At 42.7% G+C, this 26,576-nt stretch overlaps 1 protein-coding gene across 1 annotated transcript in view; it reads right to left on the bottom strand.

Moving 5' to 3' along the window:
* The window catches only part of RGS5 (regulator of G protein signaling 5), a 167,681-nt gene that overhangs the window by 28,094 nt on the left and 113,011 nt on the right, over positions 1 to 26,576 (bottom strand). Inside the window, exon 4 of the mRNA XM_040360167.1 lies at positions 23,041 to 23,207. Within this exon, the coding sequence (XP_040216101.1) occupies positions 23,041 to 23,207 (167 nt within the window). The remainder of the gene's footprint in view (positions 1 to 23,040; positions 23,208 to 26,576) is intronic.

The raw sequence follows: 26,576 nt of genomic DNA, 5'->3' as shown, positions 1-26,576 counted from the left end.
TGGAGTTTGCAGCAGGTTAGCTGTGGAAGAGCTCAGGGGATCCAGTGGGCAGCTGGGATCTGAAGGGCTGGTGAGAAGACTGGGAGCTCCGTATGAAAAGCTACAGCGGGAGGCTGCGAGATGAAGGCCAGGTCCTACACAACGGGGATACCAAGTCTGGTATGTGTTCAGATCTGTGTTCAAGTCAACCTACAAGTTCAATTGCCATAGGAGACAGCAGTTCTACAAATACAGTGCTGCAACCTGCTTAAAGGCCCTCAACCTGTATAGCTGTCTGTCTATTTTGTCTTGGAGTCTGCCAATTGCTATTGCATCTGCCTAAGGGTGTTCAGGCCATAACCCTCTCTCCCCCAGTTCTCAAGAGACAATAAATCTCTTTTGTTCGCATTCAAAAAGTGACAGGCGCCCAATCATTCTATCTTGCATTACACCCACTATGCCTAGTAACCCACTATACAAAGGAGGATGTCAGCTCTCCATGACTCTGGAGGTCACCATTAGGCCTCTAGGGCAGTGGTTCTCGGGGGTCGAATGATGATTTGCCGAATCCTGGGATGTTCCTGAAGCCGCACCATTCTTCCAGCCTTTTTCGTGGCAGCCCAGCTGGGCTGTTCCTGGAGCCCGTGGCCGCTCGCTCAGCCTCTTCACAGCCGCCAATTTAGTTCACGACATGGGTTGGGGGCAGAGACTAGAGGTCAGCTGACTGGTGAGGAATGTGAAGTGGGAGGGTCTAGAGGAGACCCCACCTCCAGATTTTGGCATAGGTGGTAATGCTACGAGACACCACAAAGCTGGAGACACAGTGAGTAACACTACCTGCGATTATAGTTGCCATTGAAAGTTCTCAGATCAGCAGATGACCTTGATCAAGAGCACCTAAGTTAGCCGATCAGAACTCTCCCCAGCATTGCCACCCATCCCAACTACGGTTAATGGGTCCCCACAACTTGGGAAATTTTATCAAGGGGTCACTGCACTCGAAGGTTGAGAACCACTTCTCTAGGGGTTGGGGCCCTTGGTACAAAACCAAGTAGCAAGTTTCGTCTGCATTTAGTAGTTCTAAGATCAATTACAGACTGGTGTTCCAAAATTTATATTGAAACAAAGATATGGAAACAAAATTTGAAATATCTATCCTAGCACCTGTATATGTCTTACATTAAAATTGACATTTCAACTATTATGGATTATTAAAAGCATAATAAAAAGCAATGACATTCGGTTATCCATCACAGTGAACCATATTTACCTTCTATCAGCCAAACAATTGAGTAGCTTTCTCTTTGCCTATTAACTTTTAACTTCTATTTCTTAATATAAAATTAAAATTATACAGGGAGTACACAATTAATAAATCTTCTCCATCAAGCAAAAGGACAAAAGCCTAACAAGTCCTAATGCCTGAAGACCCAGTGCATATTATGTGCCACACACATTCCAAAAATCATGAGTGTAGTGATGGCCCCTGAAAAAGATACTGGAAATATTGAGTTCTACTTTTGTTTCCAGCGATGGCCCACCCTGCAACTGGACCCACTAATACAGACACAACAATAGTATATGTCACTAGAAAAAATTGAATAGACCCCAATCAAATAGATTATGATTTATTATAGCTATTACTAAGCCCTGCAGAAAGATATGGGTTAGACAGTAGTAAACACAAAAGTTCAATACCAGCAGTATTATGTAATGACAAAATTACTGTTAATTTATGGTATTCATTTTTCTTACTGCCAGTAAAAGGCCTTGTTTCAAACACAGAGAGTGGACAACAATACTGCAGACAAGGCAATAAATATTCCTGATATTAAATCTGAAGAATAAGCTTAACTTTAAGGACTTAAATACACTCTTCAGAACCTGACTAACCACTGGCCAGAAGGTACAGTAAATCTGCTGCAATGTATGTCGGTGGTGGGGCCCCTTAAATTAAATAGTGGTCTGCTCTACCTTCAAGGGAAGTTATTTGTAATTCACAGAGATATCTTCATAAAGTTTTAAAAAAATGTTTTGGAGTAATGTCCCCAAACAGGGGTCTACACATGAGATGGTGGTCAAAAGGATGCCCATCATTCCCACGTCTCATGGATGTATTTCTGGAAACAGTTTGTTCTTTAATGGCTGTTCCCACAGGCTGGATGGAGATGGATAAGAGCAACTGTAATCCACACAAAAGCCGTTCCTGCCCTTGGACTACCCCCTCTGGCACATTTCACCCTAGGGCCTAATAGAATAAGTTATATTGGGTTAAATGCTTCGGGGGAGGCAGCCCTAGAGTGGATTGTGGTTGCTCTATGGCAGCCTATCTCAACTAGGGTTCTTCAAGAGGTTGCTAGGGATTCCTTGAGCATTGAGATATTTCTGCCTCTTAGATAAGCTACCACTAAAAGCAATGATCTTTTTAGTTATCTCTAGGGCGGCGGTCAGAAACCTGTAGATCGTGATCTACCAGTAGATTGCAGACAGGTGACTAGTAGATCACAGTCTGGGCTTGCTGACCCGCAATCCCAGAGCATCAAATAGTGCAATGCAGAAGGACTACTTGTAAAGTTGGGGCTGTAGTAGGGAACATAAGCTGAGGCCTCCTCTGTAGTGCTGGCTCCTGTCCAATGCGGAGTGATACCAAATGCACTCCAGCTGGTTTGGTGTACTTTCTGAAAGCGCACCAAAACTCCTGAATGCAGAAGTTTTGGTGCTCTTTCAAAAAGTGCACCACACCTGCAGAATGTAATAGAGGTCTATGGCAAAGTGCAGCTAGCCCAGGAAAGTTGCAGATCCATTGCGCTGCACCCACTGTGCAGGTAAACCGCAGCACATCAGTATGCCTAAGGCCCCGTACACACGACCAGATCTGTCCGTTGGGATTTATCCGCGGATCAGTTCCAGCAGACAAATCCGGTCGTGTGTACGGCCTAGCGGACATTTTTCGGCAGACATTTGTCCAGCCGACCGTTTTTCAAGCGGATACAAATTTCTTAGCATGCTAAGAAATCTATCCGCTGGAAACCTGTCCGTCGGACTTATACGGTCGTCTGTACAGACTCACCGGATAAGTCCGACCGATCCCCATATCTCGCATGCGTCGAAGTGATTCGACACATGCGTGGAAGTATTTACCTTCCAGGGTCGCGCACGTCGCCGCGTCATCGTCGAATGTTTTCCACTGGGATTTTGATCTGCATGGTGTGTACAGCCCATCAGATCAAAATCCGGAGCAGAAATGTCCACTGGAAACGGTCCGGCGGACCGTTTTCATCAGATATCCGCTCGTGTGTACAGGGCCTCATAGGGTGCTCAGAACAGTAGGGGTTCATTTACATTTACAGTTTTGGGGGTGTTAAAACCCCATCGTTAAGATGTGTTTTCACTACTCCCGCCCAAACCACACCCCCTTTAGCTGCAGTGGCAAGGGATGTACACATGTTGCAGCCACAGCAGGAGTTATGCGCTCTGTAATGGTTGCTGGGTGTCGCACCTACCAAGCATGACCCATTCAAGTGAATGAGGCCACTCTGCAAGTGCCCTGCAATCTGGTGCAGTACAGCAAACAAGACGTTAAAGCAGGCAGTGTTGTGTTGCTTTCTCTCAGGTTGCCACCTGCTTTAACCCTTTGGACACCGCAGAAGCATGCAGTTGTGGGGCTCTTGCAAAGTGGCCTTATTTACTTCAATGGGTCGGGATTGGCAGGTGGTAACACCAACCAAAAACAACAACAGGGGGTTTCATTCCTGCTGTGGCAGGTGTACACCCTTTGTGCGCTGCCTCAGCAGCTAAAGGAGTAGGGACTGGGGGTGTTAATACTGTGACTCAACTGCAGGGTTTCCAACCCCCCAACCTTACATGTGAAAGAGCTCTAAAGGTGCCTCTGCCAAATGCAACAAAGGGCTCATTTAGAAGTGCAGTATGCACTGCTGCTCCTCTGAAAAGTGATCCAAGTGTTTTTGACAGGTGGTGAGGAGGCAATATGTTGCCTCTTCACCACCTGATTGAAATGTAATACATGCAATTGCAACACAGTAGTACGGCAATTAGAGGTTTAAATCAGGTGTGAAGAGGTGACACTTTGATCTTTGACTCCTCCCATGTTGTTTAGGTAGATCTCAATAAGGTTGCCTACCCCTGCTCTAGGGGTAGAATTTTTCCCACTGACCACAAATGTAAGGAGTATTCTTCCCTCCCACGAGCTGTAAATATAATGATTATAATCAGGGGTTTCCTGGGACCAAAATGTTTTTTCAAGGGTTCATCCACATTAAAAAGGTTGAGAAAGGTTACTCTATGGAATAAACTTGGATTATAGCAAAAACATTGGCGTGCGGTGGTCTCTCATTCCTGCAGTACTTCAGATTTACATTACATGTGTTTTCTTCAATCGGTTTGATACATGGCCTAACCCAATGGTCATCAACCCTGTCCTCAGGGCCCACTAACAGGCCAGATTTGGTGTATTACCTTGGGGAGATGCAGACTAGAATACTGCAATCACTGAGCAGAAAATGATATCACCTGTGATCAGGGGCGGACTGACAACTCATGGGGCCCCCGGGCAATAGAAGATTATGGGGGCCCTGGGCTTAAAGATGGCCACCACGCCAGGAGGCAGTGCAGAGGCGGGGCAGCTAAAATCTGTGTATTTTCACATCAAAAGCATGTCGGTTTCGGACATATCAGGGACAGATGTAAAAAAAACATAGATTTTTACATACTGTCCCTGGTTTTACTGAGCCTGGCAACCCTGAAGGGGGCCCCTAGTGGCATGGGGCCCTCGGACAGTGCCCGAGTGACTCAATGGTCAGTCCGCCCCTGCCTGTGATGTATTTCAGTTATCTTGCAAACCTGGCCTGTTAGTGGGCACTGAGGACAGGGTTGATGACCACTGATCTAACCTACTCCTCACGTATAACTGATCTCTGATTTCACTGTTTCTTCAATACATCATTGTCCCTTTAAGAAATGTGTGTTCACTGATATTAAAATAAAATAGTGTATTTAAACAAATTAGACTATTGGTATCCATTCACTGACTCTGCAATTAACTTGGCTCCAGCTGTGAATTACCCACAAGTCAGTTTTCATATTCCTAATTATGTTCCTTTAAAACAATACTTCATTTTAAACCTGACCTTTGTAACAGCTCCATAGAAACGAAGTGCTGAATTCACTTGTGTCCACGCAAAATTCACATGTTTCCTTACTTACAGCTGTGCAGTACACCTGCCTTGTGTAGGTGTGCAGTGATTAGAGTTAACCTTTCCAGTGCCTACCTAATACAATTTCACTATGTACTCCCTAGAATTATGTAGAAAGTTGATTTTTACATTTTGTAACACTAGTGCATTGTACTTTGTCAAGAAAGTAAATACTACCTAGAACCAAAGTATTAAGCTCCATACACATGGTAGGACTTTTTGACAACAAACTTCAAAATGAGCAAGTTTTCAAAAAAATCCTACCGTGTGTACGTTCCATTGGACAAGTTGTTTTGGTTTTCATCGGAACAAAAGTTCGCTCTGCAAACGGACAAACTTTTCGGCAACAAAAGTCCTACGGTGCAAAGTCCTATCGCGTGTACAGAAATCAATCGGACTTTTGTCCGAAGTACAAACACGCATGCTCAGAACCAATGGTAAAATCAACCAACAATAGCAGAAGTTGACCAAAGGTTGGCGGTAAAGAGCAGAAAAAACATGATATTGGGAACGTTTTGGGAAAGTTTGCAGAAAAGTCCTGCCGTGTGTATGCTATAAGTGTTCCCGGCCAACTCCCTTTAGGCCGGATTCACACTTGTGCGGTCTGAATTTCAGCTCTCTTATCTCTGCAGAGAGATAAGAGAACTGTTCAGCAGATCCACTGTGTTTTAGCTGCAGATTAGCTGCGAATTTGGAGACCTGGGAGAGTGGAGGGGGAGGGGGGAAGTGTATTGAGCGTAATGAGAGAAATCCTGAAGAGAAATGAACACATCTGCGAATCAGCTGCGTACCCATAGAAGATAATGGGCCTGAATTCGCACCTGAGCCGCACCGCAAGGCCTAAAATACGCACACGTTTTTTCAGCAATGCGCAGTGCGAATGCATCGCACATATGTAAACCAGCCTCATTGAAAACAATGTATTTAGAAATATTCTGCGTATTGGATGTGGTTTAAGCCGCACCTTAATTCGCATTGGTGTGAACCGGGCCTCAAGCAATAATCCACGGAAATTTTTTTTGAAGTCTGATCGTGTGTATGAGGCTTAAGAGTCACAAACAGATGACTGACATGATTTTTTAGGATGGTAACGGTACTATATGTACTGTGTATTTTATATATGTATAATAAATATATAAATACAGTATATATATATATATATATATATATATATATATATATATATATATATATATATATATATATATATATATATATATATATATATAAAAGCATAGCACTACAGTCACTTCCTGAGACATTTTGTTGCTGGGCAGGGCTGTACTAATGGTGCCAGCCACAGACAGACAAGAATATCACTCAACAACATGATAAGATCTCAGACTGGGAGTATAACAACATCCAATATATAAAAATAAAAAAAACAAGAGAAACTGCCCTTTGTATTTGGGACACAATAATTTATGTTACATTAACCACTTATGTCCCGGACCATTGTGCAGCCAAACGAACGGGCCACTTTTTGCAACTCGGCACTGCGTCGCTTTCTTTTGGTGGTATTTGATCACCTCTGCGGTTTTTATTTTTTGCGCTATAAACAAAAATAGAGCGTCAATTTTGAAAAAAAATCAATATTTTTAACTTTTTGCTATAATAAATATCCCCCAAAAATATAGAAAAAAAAATTTTTTTCCTCTGTTTAGACCGATACGCATTCTTCTACATATTTTTGGTAAAAAAAAAATCGCAATAAGCGTTTATTGATCGGTTTGCGCAAAAGTTATAGCTCCTACAAAATAGGGGATAGTTTTAATTGCATTTTTATTTATAGTTTTTTTTTACTAGTAATGGCGGCGATCAGCGATTTTTATCATGACTGCGATATTATGGCGGACACATCGGACACTCCCCCAAACCATTTTGGGACCATTGTAATTTTTACAGCAATCGGTGCTCTAAAAATTCACTGATTACTGTAAAATTGACACTGGCAGTGAAGGGGTTAATCTGTAGGGGGCGCTGAAGGGGTTAAGTGTGACCTAGGGCTTGTTCTAACTGTTAGGGGGCGTGGCTTGCCGTGATACGTCACTAATCGCTGTTCTCGATGACAGGGAACAAGATCAGTGACAGTGTCAGCTAGGCAGAATGGGGAGATGTGTTTACACTAACATCTCCCCATTCTTCAGCTCTGTGACCCGATCGTGGGGCTGCGTTAGGGTCCGCGGGTTCCGGAGGCGCGATCACGGAGCTTACGACAAGGTTGTGACCACACGGCTCGCATCTTAAAAGGGACGTATATATACGCCCATATGCGCAGCCGTGCCAGTCTGTCAACGTAAATAGTCGTGCGCCTGTCGGGAACCGGTTAATGACAGTAATAAGCTAAATTACAATCAACTATGTTTATAAAAATATCCAAAACTTATCTTTTAATGTGACAACACTGAAGAAATTACACTTTGCTACAATGTAAAGTAATTAGTGTACAGCTTGTATAACAGTGTAAATTTGCTGTCCCCTCAAAATAACTCAACACACAGCCATTATTGTCTAAACTGCTTGCAACACAAGTGAGTACACCCAGGGCCGATCCACCCTATAGGCTCACTATGCAAGCCTGCAAAGCTGCGGAGGGCCCCCCAAATTACTAGATGCCACGCCTGGTGAGAAGTCATTTTCGGCCCCTCACCCCACTTCTCAATCTCAACTCGCTGGCTGCATGGGAGAAGAGGTAAGAAGTCAGCACCCCCTGCTTCTCACTTTAATGTAAGATGCCACTTCCGACAGCAGAAAACACCCCCTCCTCACGCGTCTCAACTTCAATCTTTAATGTGACATGTCACTGTCGGCAGCCCCCCCCCCCCCCCCCCGCTCCTCAACTTTAATGTGACATGTCATTTTGCTTAGGGCCCCAGGGAGATCAGTGAAAATTTCAAAATTGGGCCCAAAGTGTCAATAGTTTGTGTGGCCACCATTATTTTCCATCACTGCCTTAACCCTCTTGGGTATGGAGTTCACCAGAGCTTCACAGATTGCCACTGGAGTCCTCTTCCCCTCCTCCATGATGACATCACGGAGGTGGTGGATGTTAGAGACCTTGCGCTCCTCCACCTTCCATTTGAGCATGCCCCACAGATGCTCAATAGGTTTAGGGCTGGAGACATGCTTGGCCAGTCCATCACCTTTAACCCTCAGCTTCTTTAGCAAGGCAGTGGTCATCTTGGAAGTGTGTTTGGGGTCCTTATCATGTTACAATACTGCCCTGTGGCCCAGTCTCCCAAGGGCTATGCTTCAGTATGTCACAGTACATGTTGGCATTCATGGTTCCCTCAATGAACTGTAGCACCCCAGTGCTGGCAGCACTCATGCAGCCCCAGACCATGACACTCCCACCACCATGCTTGACTGTAGGCAGGACACACTTGTCTTTGTACTCCTCACATGGTTGCCGCCACACACGCTTGACACCATCTGAACCAAATACATTTATCTTGTTCTCATCGGACCACAGGACATGGTTCCAGTAAACCTTGTCCTTATGCCCCAGTGTGCATTCACTCTGTGGCGCTGCACTGGCCAGACGTTAAAAAAAGTCCTGCAAGCAGGATCCCTGCCCATTGAAATCAATGGGTTGCGTCGCTTAAGCGCCTGCAAAGCGCCTCGACACCAGTACTTTGTGGGCACCTTTAACCCTTTATTCCACGGCTAGCAGGGGTTAAAAACGCCCCGCTAGTGGCCAAAAATTGCACAAAGATTAAAACGACGATAAAGGGCCATTAAAACTAGCGGCGCTTTACCGCTAACGCGACCGTGCTGTCAGTGTGAATGGGCTCTTAGAGGAAAAAGCAGGTTTAATGAGACATTAGCTTATCACTATGCTGCTTATCCTTTTAACGTCCGCTCACAGGCTGGGGCAGGTCCAGGATCTGAACTCAGAGGAAGTGTGTTGAATGTTGTTGCCTATCAGATTATGGATATTAAAGTGGAGTTCCACCCATTTTTTTATGTTTGTCTGTGCTGCATGCTCTAATCTCATAGTGTTCAGAATGGACAATTTTTATTTAATTTGTTGCTTGTAAATACCTTTATTTTGTAGTCCTTCATTACTTCCTCCTCCTTATTTGCCTAGGCTATTTGCAAGGGTTTCTGGGATAGGCATCATGTTTCCCAGTAGTCCTTGCAAACCTGACTGAAACCTATTACATTGCTTGTGCACTGAGCATGTGCGAGATATGAAAAGCTGAAATCCAGGAAGTCATACAGTCTGGATTCATGATGCCCACACTTAAGATGGCCACGGTCTATTTCTAGATTATAAACTATTTAAATGCTGTAACAACCTAACAAAACGGACCTTAGTTTACAGACTAACTTTACTAGAATACATTAAGCTTGTGTATTACAGGGGTATTTATATTTAAAAAGTGAAATTGTGGGTGGAACTCCCCTTTAAGCAGCAGAGGGAAATCTCTGGACTGACCGTAAATATCTCAGCTCACTTTGTTATTTATCTTGGTCAACAAACTTTATTACATAGAATGTTGTTTTTCTAGTCTACAGACACTGATGGCAGAGAATTAATTTCCCTGAAACCTTTCCTTCCTCTTCTGGCTTGACAAGAACCATCTTTATCCTTTTTTTAATTACTTTTTGGAGTTTGATTGTATTTCTGTCTTGTTTTACTCTCTTATAAAGAGAAAGAAAATTGTGCTTGTTGGGACTTAATAGGTTTGTAAAGTTTTGTTTTGTTATAGATTGAAAAGTGGAAAAGTGGACTCTTTTCTCTTGACTCAAGTACCTTGCTTGGTCATGGCTCTTATTTCTTCTACAAAAATCAATATGTGTTATTGAAACAGAAAAACACAAAGGGATTTTATAATTATTATAGAATACATCCTCATGTATGGAATTACTAGGCCACAGTATAACACTGGCAAAGGTGCTGAGACAGCGAGAGTTTTATTTTTTTGAAGAGGCCCCTTTCACACCAGTGGATAGAATTCAGCTTTTAGCTGTGGATAGGACCGATTTATTGCAGCTATCTGCACATACAGTAACTGCAGGTAATCGTAGTGTACTATTTCTCCTGCAGATAGAAGAAGATGTAAAATAAAAAAGGAATTCATATTGTGAGTAATACTGTATAATTACATTACCCATACAGTTATAGTAATGCAATTATTTTCCCAATAGTGGTCCTTTAATGTGGGAAAAAAAATAATCAAACAATTTCACAAATAAGCGATTGTGGAGTGATTAATCTCCTTCTTAACTGGAGAGAAAATTAATCTTCAACGTTTTCCACAATGAGTTTAAATTGCAGCACTACTCCATTGTGGCTGATTGCTTATGCAAGTGCTAATAATTTATGTAGTAGCTCTCAAGAAGCTTAAAATACCACATACAAGTGAAAAATTGCACATGATTTCAGTGGTAAAACCGAACAATTAAACATCACCTTCCTAGCCCGAGTCTACCAATTACTGTATATACTCGAGTATAAGCCGAGTTTTTCAGCACATTCTTTTGTGCTGAAAATGCCCCCCTCGGCTTACACTCGAGTCACCTTTTTGCACCTGATGTCCCGGACTTTGGGGACCCGGTACCGGCCGGCCATAGGTCCCCTGAACCCCAAATTTGGCACACATGTAGCCTCTTCCTCTACAAGTGTGAAAAGTTTGTTGTCCGGGGGACCTACGGCCAGAGAGCACCGATTTTTTAAAGCCAGGCACCCCTTCCATAGGCTCCCATGTTAAACGGTCATTTCACCCGTGACTTTAGGGGACCTGGTACCGGCCGGTCATAGGTCCCCTGAACCCAGCACACATCTACCCCCATTTATCATATACAAGTGTGCAAAGTTTGTTGTCTGGGGGACCTATGGCTGGGGAGCACCGATTTTTCAAAGCTGGGCACCCCTTCCATAGACTCCCATGTTAAACGTCAGTCTAGTCATGGACACAGTGTGGCATGGGCACAGTGAGGCATGGGCACAGTGAGGCATGGGCACAGTGAAGTATGGACACAGTGAGGCATTGGCACAGTGAGGCATGAACACAGTGAGGCATGGACACAGTGAGGCATGGGCACAGTGAGGCATGGACACAGTGAGGCATTGGCACAGTGAGGCATGGACACAGTGAGGCATGGACACAGTGAGGCATGCACATGGACACAGTGAGGCACAGTGAGGCATGCAGATGGACACCCTAGGCTTATACTCGAGTCAATACGTTTTCCCATTTTTTGTGTTAAAATTAGGTGCCTCGGCTTATATTCGGGTCAGCTTATACTCGAGTATATACGGTATAACCCGTACACAAGATCAAAGAATCATAAGAAAAATACCGCTTTTGAAGCGATCTTACAATAATCTGATCATTAGTATACAACTTTCGAGACCCGATCACGACAATTCCTGTGAAATTATCCACTGGGACAAGCATGAAAATGCTTCTTGTACATCACCAGATCGTATGATTTTAATTTAATCAGTACAGTTGTCATTTGAAAATAAAATACAAATACATTACATCACTCCCAAATTTGTATTCTGACATACGAGAATTTTTATTACTTTAGTAAACTCTTTATTTTCGATATGAGACTAGTATGCAAAAAACAAAATGGACGATAATTCGTCCGATAATCTCATTATGTGTACCAGGCATTAGTTCATTGAAATAGCACAGGTGTCATAATTAGTGAGAAGTGTAAAGCCTCGTACACACTATCGCACACACGATCGGATTTTCTGGTGAGAATTGTGTGATGACAGGTTGTTATTGGAATATCCGACCCTTTGTATGCTCCATTGGACAATTGTTGTCTGATTTTTTGCTGATAAATGTTGGATAGGATGCTTTAAAAATATCTGCCAACAATTGTGTGTTTTCCAATCGTGTGCGCACAAGTCCGTCGGACAGAAGTCCAAAGTACAAACACGCATGCTCTAAATCAATGCTCACCAAACACGACATTAGCAGAAGGTGCCCTAAAGAGCTGAAAAAACACATAGTTTCGCGTTTGACAATTGTGTGCCGTTTGTATGCAAGACAAATTCCTGGCCAAAGCCCGTCGGACAAAAGTCCTACGCTTTGTCTGCATAAAATCCAATCATGTGTACCAGGCTTTAATGTCAGAAACCACAGCTAGGATCACACATGCACACGGCCAGCAGTTAAAAAAGCTTATAAATTTTAACACGTCCAAGCATATAGTGCAATAATTTAGCGGATCTTTGCGATAGAAAGTCACAGATGTTATTTACAGCTGCTTGTACAAATCAATGACAGGCTGTTAGATGCCATGGCTGTATGTCTGTAACTGCATATCAGATTGCTTACACACATACTGTACAAGGATGGATGAGTGGCCCTTGATGTGTCAGGCAGACCATCATTGATTTTTACAGGCTGCGACTGTCTGCCAACACTTGTGAATCCTGAGCATGGAAATACATTACATTCCTGTGATGTATACTGAATTTGCCCATGTGCATGAGCCCTAGAAACTGAACGGAGCTGTTCAACAAAATAATTTTTGAGCAGATCAAAGCATTTTGCTTTTTCTAACTGAAATAAAACAATTTATAAATCAGCTCAGTAACTTAAAACTTAAAAAAAAAGTTGTTTGAAAGTTGCATAACCCAGCAATACATTTCATGCATTTGAACTTGAAAAATTGAAAAAATATACATACAAATAATCCAGTTATATATTCATAAAAAATTGCATATGCATATGTAGCGCTACCCCCGAAGGAGCCGCTGGTTGAATTTAGGGATCGGCCTATTAAGTTAAACTGGCGTTGTCTAGGGGTCAGGGGCGGACTGACAACTCATGGGGCCCCCGGGCAATAGGAGATTATGGGGCCCCCCCAACAAGCTGCATGCTTGTTATTTAAAAATAAATAAAAAAACAAGATTTTACAACCCCTTCAATTAAAACCAGCAACTGTTGAGACAACACCTTGGTCAGGTCTATGTACAGTGTAATGTACAGAGTATGTGGGTCAGGAGAAACAAACAAAACAACATATAGAGTATAGCAGTCAGGATGAGCGCCACGTTCACATCAGAGTCCTCCCTTACATCAAAGTCCCAACATTCTCCCTATACATCACAGGCCGCAGGGTCAGTCTCCCCTTACAGCAGAGCCCCAACAGTGGCACCCTATGGCAGAGCCCTCCCCCCCCCCCCAGTGTGTCACCTTTTATCGGTGTCCCTTTACACACACCTTTGCACCTTAGTGCTTAGTGTGGCAGGCAGCTGGCAGGTAAAGGCTTTAAAAACCCACTTGTTGCCGCCTCCAAACTGCACAAGTGAGTCATGGAGCCAGCTGAATAGTGAACTGCTGTGGTTGGCATTTAGGCATGTGATTAAAGGCCATGCTTGATGGGAGCCATGATGTCATGATACAGAGACAGTATACAGATACAATATACGGACACAGTATGCAGACACACAGACAAACACACAGTATACAAACCCAGTATACAGACAATATACAAACACGGACACACACAGTATACAGACACAATATACAAACACGGACACACACAGTATACAGACACAATATACAAACACGGACACACACAGTATACAGACACAATATACAAACACGGACACACACACACACAGTATACAGACACAATATACAAACACGGACACACACAGTATACAGACACAATATACAAACACGAACACACACAGTATACAGACACAATATACAAACACGGACACACAGTATACAGACACAATATACAAACACGGACGTATACAGACACAATATACAAACACGGACACACAGTATACAGACACAGACACACACAGTATACAGACACAGACACACACAGTATACAGACACACACAGTATACAGACACAATATACAAACACGGACAGACACAGTATACAGACACACAGTATACGGACACACACAGTATACAGACACAATATATGGACACACACACACACAGACACAGTATACAGACACAATATACAAACACGGACACACAGTATAGAGACACAATATACAAACACGGACACACAGTATACAGACACAATATACAAACACGGACACACAGTATACAGACACAATATACAAACACAGACACACAGTATACAGACACAATATACAAACACGGACACACAGTATTCAGACACAATATACAAACACGGACGTATACAGACACAATATACAAACACGGACGTATACAGACACAATATACAAACACGGACAGACACAGTATACAGACACAATATACAAACAAGGACAGACACAGTATACAGACACAATATACAAACACGGACAGACACAGTATACAGACACAATATATGGACACACACACAGTATACAAACACGGACAGACACAGTATACAGACACAGTATACAAACACGGACAGACACAGTATACAGACACACACAGTGACACACACACAGTATACAGACATGGACACACACACACACAGTATACAGACACAATATACAAACATGGACACACACACACACACACACACACACAGTATACAGACACAGTATACAGACACGGAAACACACAGTATACAGACACAGAAACACACAGTATACAGACACGGAAACACACAGTATACAGACACGGAAACACACAGTATACAGACACGGAAACACACAGTATACAGACACAATATACAGACACGGACACAGTATACAGACACAATATACAAACACGGACACACACACGCACACACAGTATAGAGACATACACAGTATACAGACGCAGTATACAGACAGACACACTAAGCATATACATACACACACAGTATACACACTTTTCATCTATAAATCAGCATAATTGAACACACTGCTGCTGCCCCCATCTCCTGGCATGCTGGGACTTGTAGTTCAACAGCAGTACACAGACACATTTGGTGGTAATACAGGAGAGGAGGCTTAGCCTGTGTTTTGGTGGGCAGGTAATCTGTAGGGACTGAGATGTAGCAGAGATTGGGGCAGAAGTTCAGAACATGCTTCCTCCAGGAGAAATGCATATCTCACACACAGAAAAACGATCTAACAGCCTCAGAGACAGCTCTGCTAGAGTAAACTCAACCCCCCTCACCCTCACCAGAGAAAGCACTGATAAAACGACATTTAACTTACCTTGTTTTAGCCTGAAGTCCATCCCACACTCCATGCTGCGTCCCCACCTCCCTCTCCTCCAGCTGTCGGCAATCTCCTGCTCTGTATTCAAAGAAGCCGCGCGGGGGAAGGGGGGCGTGTACACCAGGTTCCCATTGGCTGAGGAGGTAGTGAAGGGGTGGAGCAGCTATTGCCTCCGAAATCTCACTTCAAAATGATGTCGGTGTCATACATTTCAGGTACAGATGTAAAAATACACAGATTTTTACAATCTGTCCCTGATTTTTCTAAGGCTGGCAACCCTGATGGGGCCCCCTAGTGGCATGGGGCCCTCGGTCACTGCCCGAATGACCGAATGGTCAGTCCGCCCCTGCTAGGGGTGTAATTGTAGAAACAAACAGTGAGCGAAGGTCCAGACAGTGAATAAAGTTTTTTTTCCAATGCTTGATTTTCCAGGCCAACACGGGCAACATCAACATCAATTGGGAAGGACAAAGTTGATGAATAGAGAGAGAGGAAGAACCTTGCCGTATCAGGCCTGGATATTAAATAGAGCAGTCAGTACTGCTCTGCGTAGTACCAATTTGTAACTCGTCGCCACTCCAACTGAGTGGGTAAAGTGCCCCCGGACAGACCCTTTTTTACAGGCCTGGCAGCCGAGACGTCACTTAGGATTTCTGGGAGGAACGGGCTGCTCTCTCAGACCCGGCTCGGGCCTCTGCCACAGGCCAATTACAATAACTGAGCTAGATAGATAAATAGAGCAAATCCTCCCAGTAGATTTCTGCATCGGTCACCAGATGACAGCAAACATACCTGTCAGTACTCTGGTCACCGGATCCCCAATTGGTTTGTTCAGGCTCTTTTGGACGACCTGCCTCCGGGTCCTCCTCAAACCGACTCCCCAATCGAACGGCACCCAGCCTGGGATCCTTTCACTAGAACCGGGAACCCAGCCAGTCACTGGGGTCCCCTTGTACCTCCGGATGAGATCCCAAGTAGTCTGCAATTATGGCCAGGTGGGCCACGCCGGCGGGGTCCATGGATGCGCGCACCCTGAAGGTGGATGCCGCACCTGGAACGGGGACCCCGCAAAGATTTTAGAACACATGACATCTGTCACAGATATACTCCTCTCCAGCACGCCCCGAGAGGGAAAAACTCCTCTGATTGGCTGCCAGAACCCCTCTGGCGCCAACTGCTGGCCAGGGATGACATTGCATCCCTGGACCACAGACTGACCCAGCGGACATTTCTGGAATGACAGAAGTCCAAAATTTAAACAAATAGTGAATAGGAGAAAGGTAACGCTCCCAATCCCCACTAACTTTAGCGTAGTGCCCATACTGAAAGGAAGGGGGCGCTACACATATGTTTTGATACCAAAGTCATAAAAAGCTGGCCATACACTGTGCGAATGTTGGCTAATTCCTGATAAACTTTCTAAAATTTGATTAGTGGGCTGCCCTGTTACCACCCTTCTGCCTGACATCATCAGTAAGGTAGAAAAATCTCAGCCAAACAGCGGTCAAATGCAGGACCTGTTCAGGTAAGTTGTCAGACAGTCCCACTAGCTGTCAAAATACAGTAAGCACAGCGGGACATTCAAACATCAATGCTATACAGAATACTTAGATTTTTTTCAAATTAGCCTGCAGCGTGAACACAAATAATCTATATGTGTATGGCCAGCTTAAACCTTTACACAGTAGCACTGGGCTTGGGAGGGAAAACACCCTTAGGTACTCAGGGATACACTTCTTTGCACATTGATGTGAGTCAAAAATGTCAAAATTCTTACTAAAAGAAGGAACGTGATGACTTCATCAGTGTCCAAACATCCATGACAAAGCTCTGCGTGTGGGGCGAAACACGCCAGAGGGGGCGTGGTCTGGATGGAGTCTGGGCTGAGGTTGCTTTTACTACTGAGATCGCTGGGTCTTTGTTGGATGTGCCACACCTGGAATGTTTCCTTTCATATGTTTGTATTTATTGAGCTGAGATAAGCTTCTTCCTAGACTGCACTCCTAGCGGATGTACCGGATTTGAATAGATAGGTGCCTGGAGCAGCACCCTGTTTCTTTGGTGTGACTTCATTAGGGTGTTACCTCTCTTTCTTTGTCCTTTCACAGGCTCAGGTTGGTGACCAGATTGACTGCACTTCATAAAAAGTGAGGTCAGCTAGCTATCTACATTATGTTATCTGAACACAACTGCATTTCCTTTGGCAGGAAATATTGCTTATATAAATGTTTTTCAGCTGTGTGCATAGGTCTTTCCCTCTACTCTAATTATATTTATAACATATCTCTGTTAAGTAAAACAATGGCATTATTGTTTAGGGATAGAAATTAGGAAAACGTGGAATAATTTATGTTGCACACAGAATGGTATAACTGTTTTGTGAATAATCTAAAATGACGCAGGCTGGTAATTGCTAATTGTTGGTTTGAAGCCATGTCCTACTTTATAAATTGTTACTTCAAGTTCAATTAGGTGTTTGACAATTAACAATGTTTTGTATTCAGCAATGTGACCACATTTTTTTTTGGTGTGGATTACATTGGCTCAAGAACAATGTTTTGGTAGAAAACCATCCAGCTTTTTGGCACTCCAAGGGCATCTCTGTTTTCTCTATAACTATATGAAAGATTAGGTGCCAACAACTTCCTTACTGAGAACTATTTTCTTATTATTTAGATGTATTTCAGATGAGATTTCTAAGCCTGATTTAGAAGATCATTAGAATTAAAAACACCAGTTGCTTTTAAATAAATAGGTACAATATAAATAAATGATGGCAGTCTTTAACCACTTGCCTACTGGGCACTTTCACCCCCTTCCTTCCCAGTCCAATTTTCAGCTCTCATTGCTGTAGCATTTTGAATGACACTTGCAGAGTCATGCAATGCTTTACCCAAACAAGATTTTTATCATTATGTCATATTTTTTTTTTTAAACAGATAGAGCTTTCTTTCGGTGGTATTTAATCACCCCCAGATTTTTTTTTTTTGCATTAAAAAAAAAAATTTTTTTTTAGTTCTGTTCTTAATTTTTGGACTGTGCTGGAATATTTGCCCAGTGTTTGATTTGATATTTATGTATACCGTATTTGCCGGCGTATAAGACGACTGGGCGTAAAGGACGACCCCCTAATTTTCCAGCTAAAATGTTGGTTTTGGGATATACTCACCATATAAGATGACCCCCTTCCTACTAGTCATGCCTCGCTTCACCTCACCTCACTGTGCCATTACATGCCAGACTGTGCCACCATTACATGCCAGTCTGTGCCACCATTACATGCCTCACTGTGCCACCATTTCATGCCTCACTGTGCCACCATTTCATGCCTCACTGCATACCTCACTGAGCCATTGCATGTCTCGACAATCCCTTACCTTATCCCTGACATGAAGAATCTGTCAGACCGCGGCCGTCCATTATCACTTGTTCTCTATCTCTAATCACTGGAAAAAATCATGCCAGGCTCTAATTCTGCCGGTAACCTATCATGCAGACTCTCAGTCAGACAGCGGCCGTCCTTTTTTCAAAAGCCGCGCCTCCTCCTTCTGCTGTTCCGTGATAGGCGGAACACTCAGCTTCCCAGTAGACACTGTGTTCAGTGTTCCGCCTATCTCGGATGCCCTCTCGTCCGAGACCGACGACGAGAGGGCATCCGTGATAGGTGGAACACTGAACAGAGGCTCTGCTGGGAAGCTTTTGAAAAATGGACGGCCGCGGTCTGACTGAGAGTCTGCATGATAGGTTACCAGCGTATAAGACAAACCCCGACTTTTAAGAAGAATTTCATGGGTTAAAAAGTCATCTTATACGCCGTAAAATACAGTAATATTGTTTTTATTGTTTTATTTAGTACAATGAAAGAAAAGTTGTATATAATAATATATAATACATAATATATAATATACATGAGAAAGGTAGTACACAAATGTCATGACACATTAGTGATAGAAATAGACATTAGACAATTGACATTAAATTAAACAATAGGCAATTACAGTGGACAACAGTCATTGTAAAATATAAATATATAATTGCAGCACGAAATCCACACCATACTGAAATTTGGACTTTAATCTGGTATTTTTTTTTTATCTGGCCTTATTCAAGGCAAATTCACAAGCCTTTGATTAAAAAAAAAAAAAAACACACACGGGTAGATTGGCAGTGCCAGAGGAAACATGCACCAATTAAAAAAAAAACTAAAACATTTTTAGCAATAATTTTTAGTGGGGGGCTGTTTTTTTTAATGTGACTTAAATGGCAACATTAAAACATCATGAACCATATCCGGCCACCTTCCCTCAACACTGGGATGATGCCCTGCCAGTAGGACACCTTTTGTAAGTCACCTTGTACCCATGAGAGAAGAGATAACCGCTCAGATGAACGAGAGAGCCAATCTCCTTAGATCCGAACCAAGGGTGCAGGCAATGCAATGGAAATGCAAACTTGAGGAAAGAAAAGCTGGGACAGCCGCACTCCAAAAAAAGTTCCTTTTTAATAAAAATTGGTCACAAAATTACATGCCACGGCCAAAAGAATCAGAGCTTTTTGTTCTGATTCTTTTGGCCGTGGCATGTAATTTTGTGACCAATTTTTATTAAAAGGGAACTTTTTTTGGAGTGCGGCTGTCCCAGCTTTTCTTTCCTCAAGTTTGCACCTTGTACCCATGTTGATAGGAACAAAAGCCTCATCCTCACTTTCCTGGCATGGTAGATATGGGGGTCTGTGCTAGAAGATTTATTGGAATCTAGAAGATCCCTTTAAAATAAGATATCCTGCCCCCCCACATGAAGCAGTATGATGTATTAAGTACCCCTTGCTACTCATTCACTAAAAAACGCAAATAGAAAAAAACAACACCAACATCGTAGAAAAAAACTTTTAGAAAAAAAATGTAAAATCAACACCAATCACATTGTCCTGCGAAAAACATCCATTATCAATAACTATGAGCAATGCCCTGACGACTTCGGGCAATAGTACCATCACACATGACATTCTCCAGCTCGCTGCTGAATGACAAAAAACAACAAGGGATGCCGGCTGATATCATTGGTCAAATACAGTCATGTTAAATGTATTCAATGACATCACCCTGGATTGCACAGTCAGGGATTTTGTAGGATTAGGGTCAGGTGTATGATTAACCAATTATACCAAGCAGGTGCTAATGATCATCAATTTCATATGTAGGTTGAAACACAATCATTAACTGAAACAGAAACAGCTGTATAGGGGGCTTAAAACTGGGTGAGGAATGGCCAAACTCTGCTTCTAAGGTGAGGTTGTGGAAGACAGTTTCTTGTCACAGGTCGTACACCATGGCAAGACTGAGCACTGCAACAAAACACAAGGTAGTTATACTGCATCAGCAAGGTCTCTCCCAGGAAAAGATTTCAAAGCAGACTGGGGTTTTTAAGATGTGCTATTCAAGCTCTTTTTAGCCTTTTAATGCCATAGGTACAGTGGTCAGCCAGGGAAACTTAATGCAGCAGATGAAAGACATATCATACTTACTATACTTTGACATCAGAGGATATCTAGCAGTGCCATTAGCACAGAACTAGTGGAAAGCAGAGGGACCCAGGTACACCAATCTACTGTCCAGAGAAGACTGGCCAGAAGTGGTCTTCATGGAAGAATTGTGCCTAAAAAGCCATACCTCTGACGTGGAAAAAAACAAAGGCTAAGCGACTCAACTATGAATGAAAACATAGGAACTGCATGCAGAAAAATGGGAGCAGATGCTCTAGATATGAATCATTTAGCTGTAGCAGGAGGCAGTTTGTTCACTGAAGGGCTGGAGAGCGGTACAATAATGAGTGTCTGCAGGCAACAGTAAAGCATGATAGAGGTTCCTTGATGGGGGCTGCATTTCTGCAAATGGAGTTTTAGATCCGCAGGACAACGACCCCAAACATACATCCATTGGCATTAAGAACTATCTTCAGCGTAAAGAAGAACAAGGAGTCCTGGAAGTGATAGTTTGGCCCCCACAGAGCCCTGATCTCAACATCATTGAGTCTGTCTGGGATTACATGAAGAGACTAGAGGCAGCCTACATCCTCAAAAGAACTGTGGTTAGTTCTCCAAGATGTTTGGAACAACCTACCTGCCGAGTTATTTTAAAAACTGTGTGCAAGTGTACCTAGAAGAGGTTGAAGGGGTAGGGGGTCAGCCTGTTAGTGCTTAGACCATACGCCACACACTGCATTAAATTGGTCTGCATGGCTGTCGTCCCAGAAGGAAGCCTCTTCTAAAGATGATGCACAAGAAAGCCCACAAACAGCTTGCTGAAGACAAGCAGACTAAGAACATGGATTATTGGAACCATGTCCTGTGGTCTGATGAGACCAAGATAAACTTATTTGGTTCAGATGGTGTCAAGCGTGTGTGGGTGCAACTAGGTGAGGAATACAAAGACAAGTGTGCCTTGCCTACAGACAAGCATGGTGGTGGGAGTGTCATGTCTGGAGTGCATGAGTGCTGCCAGCACTGGGGAGCTACAGTTCATTGGGGGAACCATGAATGCCAACATGTACTGTGACATTCTGAAGAAGTCCATGATCCCCTCCCTTCAGAGACTGGGCTACAGGGCAGTATTCCAACAAGATAACGACCCCAAACACCCCTCCAAGGCAACCACTGCCTTGCTAAAGAAGCTGTGGTTAAAGGTGATGAACTGGCCAATCATGTATCCAGACCTAAACTCTATTAAGCATCTGTGGGGCATCCTCAAACGGAAGGTGGAGGAGCACAAGGTCTCTAACATCCACCATCTCTGTGATGTCATCATGGAGGAGTGGAAGAGGACTCCAGTGGCAACCTGTGAAGCTCTGGTGATCTACATGCCCAAAAGGGTTAAGGCAGTGCTGGAAAAGAATAGTGACTAAACAAAATATTGACACTTTGTCCTAATTTGGACATTTTCACTTAGGGGTGTACTCACTTTTGTTGTCAGCGGTTTAGACCATTAAACAAGCTGTATACTCACTACTTTACATTGTAGCAAAGTGTAACTTCTTCAGTTTTGTCGCATGAAAATAATTAATAAAATATTTACAAAAATGTGAGGGGCGTACTCACTTTTGTGAGATACTGTGTATCGGTTGTTGTTGTTCAGTCGTATATTCGTGACCGACTCTTTGTGACCTCATGGATTATAGCACCACCAGGCTTTTATATCCTACACTGCCTCCTGGAGCTTGCATAATTTCATGTTCATCATCATCAAAACAATAAACATGAAATTAAGCAAGCTCCGGGAGGCAGTGGTGCGCTATGGTCCATGAGGTCACAAAGAGTCAGACAAAATTAAACGATTGAACAACAACATATATATATAGATAGATAGATAGATAGATAGATAGATAGATAGATAGATAGATAGATCACACCTTTCATACACATTATACACATACTGCTATGACCCAGATCCCAACAATCCCATTACTAGGCTTACGAGCTACCATGCCCAATAAGTAGGTTCTTGGATTGGTGCCATTTGGCAATGGAATATCTGCATACTCAATACATTATAACATATTTGTATATTGATGAAGATACTGAACCTGTGATTTAGGGACCAATATATATATATATATATATATATATATATATATATATATATATATATATATATATATATATATATATATATATATATATATATATTTGTGTAATAGATGTCTGCAAGTTTCTATACGTATCAAGGCATTGTCCCTGCAGTTTCAGTTACCTCTCTTGGAGCCTCAGTCTGGATGAATTCTTCATAGATTTTCTTGGCTTTCAGAGCCATTTTAGTTGGTGACTTGGTCTTCTTAAACTCCTCACAAGCAATCCAGAAATCAACATTCTCCTCGCTGAATTCCATCTTCAGAAAGCTTTGGAATGCAGAACGTCCATCTATACAAAAATAAAAATACATTTATGATGACACCATGCTGTTTTCAACAGAATCTAAAGTGGCTCAAAGAATTTCAGCAGCAACAACACCAGAAATTACTATTTATATACCCTCAGATTAAACCATACTGCCAGTCTAGAGGGTCACTACAGATAAAGGGGATAAAAATGTACAATCATTTCTATGAGCTTATGGAATTAAAGCCGAGCTATTACCAATCCTATTGTACTATCTGTGGGCACACATCCCATTGTACATAGACCTCATACAGGCTATCATTTTCTTGGGAAAAATCCTTCTCAAGTGCTAGTTTACTGGCTATTATGCTGGTCCACAGGCGTTAATACTTAAACTGTAATAATTATGAAGATCAAAATGTGCATAATTTTCAGAAGCAAAGTCAGTAATGTCAATATCCCTAAAGGCCCATACACACGATCTGACTTTTTGACAACAAATGTCCGAAGGACCTGTTTGATTGGACAATCCGACCTTGTGATTCTCCCACCTGAGCTGTGGATCTCTGCAGCTACTGCAGAGTTATCATGGGCCTCTAGGCTTCTTCTCTGATTATTGCTCTCCTTGCCCAGCCTGCCAGTTTAGGTGGATGGCCACGTCTTGGTAGGTTTGCAGTTGTGCCATACTCTTTACATTTTTGGAAGGTGGATTGAACAGTGCTCCATAAAATGTTCAAAGCTTGGGATAGTTTTTATAACCTAACCCTGCTTTAAACTTCTCCATAACGTTTCCCTTTCTTTCCCCTTCCCTATCTTTCCCTACCCTTCCCAATCCCTCCCCTCCTTTTTCTTTCCTCTTCTCTTCCTCCTCTGTTCTTTATATGCATCTTGCTCCTGGTGTGAATCATTCTTGCGATTTTGGGGTAGTGTGGCTTCCTGGGACAACCACTAGTTGGACCCTAGGGAGTCGAGAATATGGCTCATTAGCTTTATTCGTATTTTCTTTTTTTGTTTTTTCTATTTTTATCACCACTCAGTGAATGATTTCACAGCGGAAGAGGGGAGGGATACGATTTAAAGGGAACATTGTGTTGTTTTTTTCCTTGGTTATCCTTATGTCATATGGATATATTAACGGGCTTTCCCGCTAACTGCATTTTATGTTGAGTCTCTTTTTTTTGTTGTCTATAGGTTTTAGGCTTATGACTCTTTGTATGAGTAATATAATCTGACAGAGCTCGATTGTTCTTTCTATCTTTGTTACTTATGTCTGAGGCAACATTGTTCATTTTCAATAAAAAAAAATATTGGAATTAAACTTCTCCATAACTTTATCCCTGACCTGTCTAGTGTGTTCCTTGGCCTTAATGATGCTGTTTGTTCACTAAGTTTCTCTAACAAACCTCTCAGGGCTTCACAGAACAGTGAGTATAAATTATGGTAAAAGCCTTACACAATATTTATATCAGACCCTCATCTAGGATAATGGTCTGGTACAGATGAAGGGAATCCCCGGCCATTTAAACAAAGGAGCCAGGAGTTGTTTAAAAAAAAGTAGTGCTGGGGTTACTTCATAATTCATAGCAGGCCCTTCAGATCTGATATTTTCTTTTAAGGGGAAACCCTATACAAGAAAAAGCACAAGGAATCTCAAAAAAATCCACAACAGAGTTGTGAGTATGCAGCCAGGCAAACCAGAAAAGGGGGGGGGGGTGAGGGTGCACCTCCTTCCCTCCTAAGCCATATCAGGACTCTATCCCCCCTGGCAAAGCATCTTGCCCCTATGTTGATTAGGACAGGGGCCTGTTCCTAACAATCCTGACTTAGGGGCTGTGGGCTTTTTTCGCCAAACTGAGTTTTTTTTACAACGTTTTATTTACTTTGGTACATGTTCCCCAAGGAAATGCCCAACTCCCTATGACATTTATTTGACAATTCAATGTTGGCCTAAAAAAAATGCCCATTACTGTTTTTTAACATTCTGCTCCCTTTGACTTCATCACTAGTTACAAGCCATATATACAGTCATAAAAACCATATACAGTCCTAACATGCACTATTACAACTATCATCAGAACTGATTCTTTCCTCATACAAATCTGAGGGAATGCAAAAGCAGGTTGATGCAGCTTAGAAAAAGGTGAGAAGGAGATCAATGTTAGGTCAAATACACCCATCAATAAACTCTGAATTATCCCTGAAGTATCTCAAATTGATCTCCAAGCTGAATGCCACAGAAAGCAAGCTGCACTTGCACCAATCATCCCCCCCCCCCCGCTCCCATGCTAGTGCTGGCATCTTTTCCTTCCTGGTATTCTTCCAGGTTTAGAGTCATCTTGATTAGGCTGGGCTGGGATGATCACATACATGCATGTGGGAGTTCATTCTTCCTGGCAGTGAGGAATGCCGAGAACAGACAGCTAAGGGTACAGCACTGTGTATGTCTCAAAGTATGTGTCTTCTGCAATAAAAATCCTACCTACTAGCATTTTTTTAAAGTGATACTAAAGGTTGCATTTTTGTTTTTTTAATAACAAACATGTCATACTTACCTCCACTGTGCAGCTCGTTTTTTACAGAGTGGCCCCAAACGCCGTTTTCTGGGGTCCCTCGGTGGCTCTCTCGGCTCCTCCCCGCTTCAGATAACCCTCTCTGGAAAGCGTGCCCCCAAGGGTGTTACCTTGCGGGGGCACACTCCCGAGTCCTACATTTGGCGTCCATAGCCGCCAGGTGCAGGACTCGCCCCCGCCCCCGGCGCTCGCCTCATTGGATTTGATTGACAGCAGCGGCAGCTAATGGCTGCGCTGCTATCAATCTATCCAATGAAGAGTCGAGAACCCTGGGCAAAGGAAGAACCCGTTCTCGACGCGGGACTTTCCAGGGCTCAGGTAAGTAAAACGGGGGGCTGGGGGGGTGGTAGTTGTCAGATGTTTTTTTCACCTTAATGCATAGGATGCATTAGGGTGAAAAAACATTAGGGTTTACAACCCCTTTAAGTCTACCTTATAGTTCCACTTTAAAGTACTTTTTTGCTCCGAGAATGCTGACTATAGGCCTAGAGTAGCTCATCAGGCTAATTATGTTTTCAAGACAACCTGAAAGGATGGATATTAAAGTTCAGTTATGTATTTTTGAAACTTTGATTTATGAAATATCAGCTTTGGGACCTTTGAAAATTGGTAAATACATCATATACCTGTATATATTGCAATGAAGTGTGAATGGTATACTGTATAGACTTTGTCCCAGGGTCTTGTGGAAGAAAAAGCATGTGCCAATGCAAAAAGAAAAAAAACTGTTATGCAGTACATTTCTACAATACATGCATATTTTCCCATGTTTTATCACCTTAAAGACCCTGCAAGTACAACTGGTATCAGCCCTGGCCATTGTCTTTTGTTAAACTACTCA

This window comes from Rana temporaria, chromosome 7 (genome assembly GCF_905171775.1).
Source record: "Rana temporaria chromosome 7, aRanTem1.1, whole genome shotgun sequence".
NCBI classification, from domain to species: domain Eukaryota; kingdom Metazoa; phylum Chordata; class Amphibia; order Anura; family Ranidae; genus Rana; species Rana temporaria.
The sequence above is the reverse complement of the archived record's forward strand: the minus strand, read 5'-3'. Positions and strand labels throughout refer to the sequence as shown.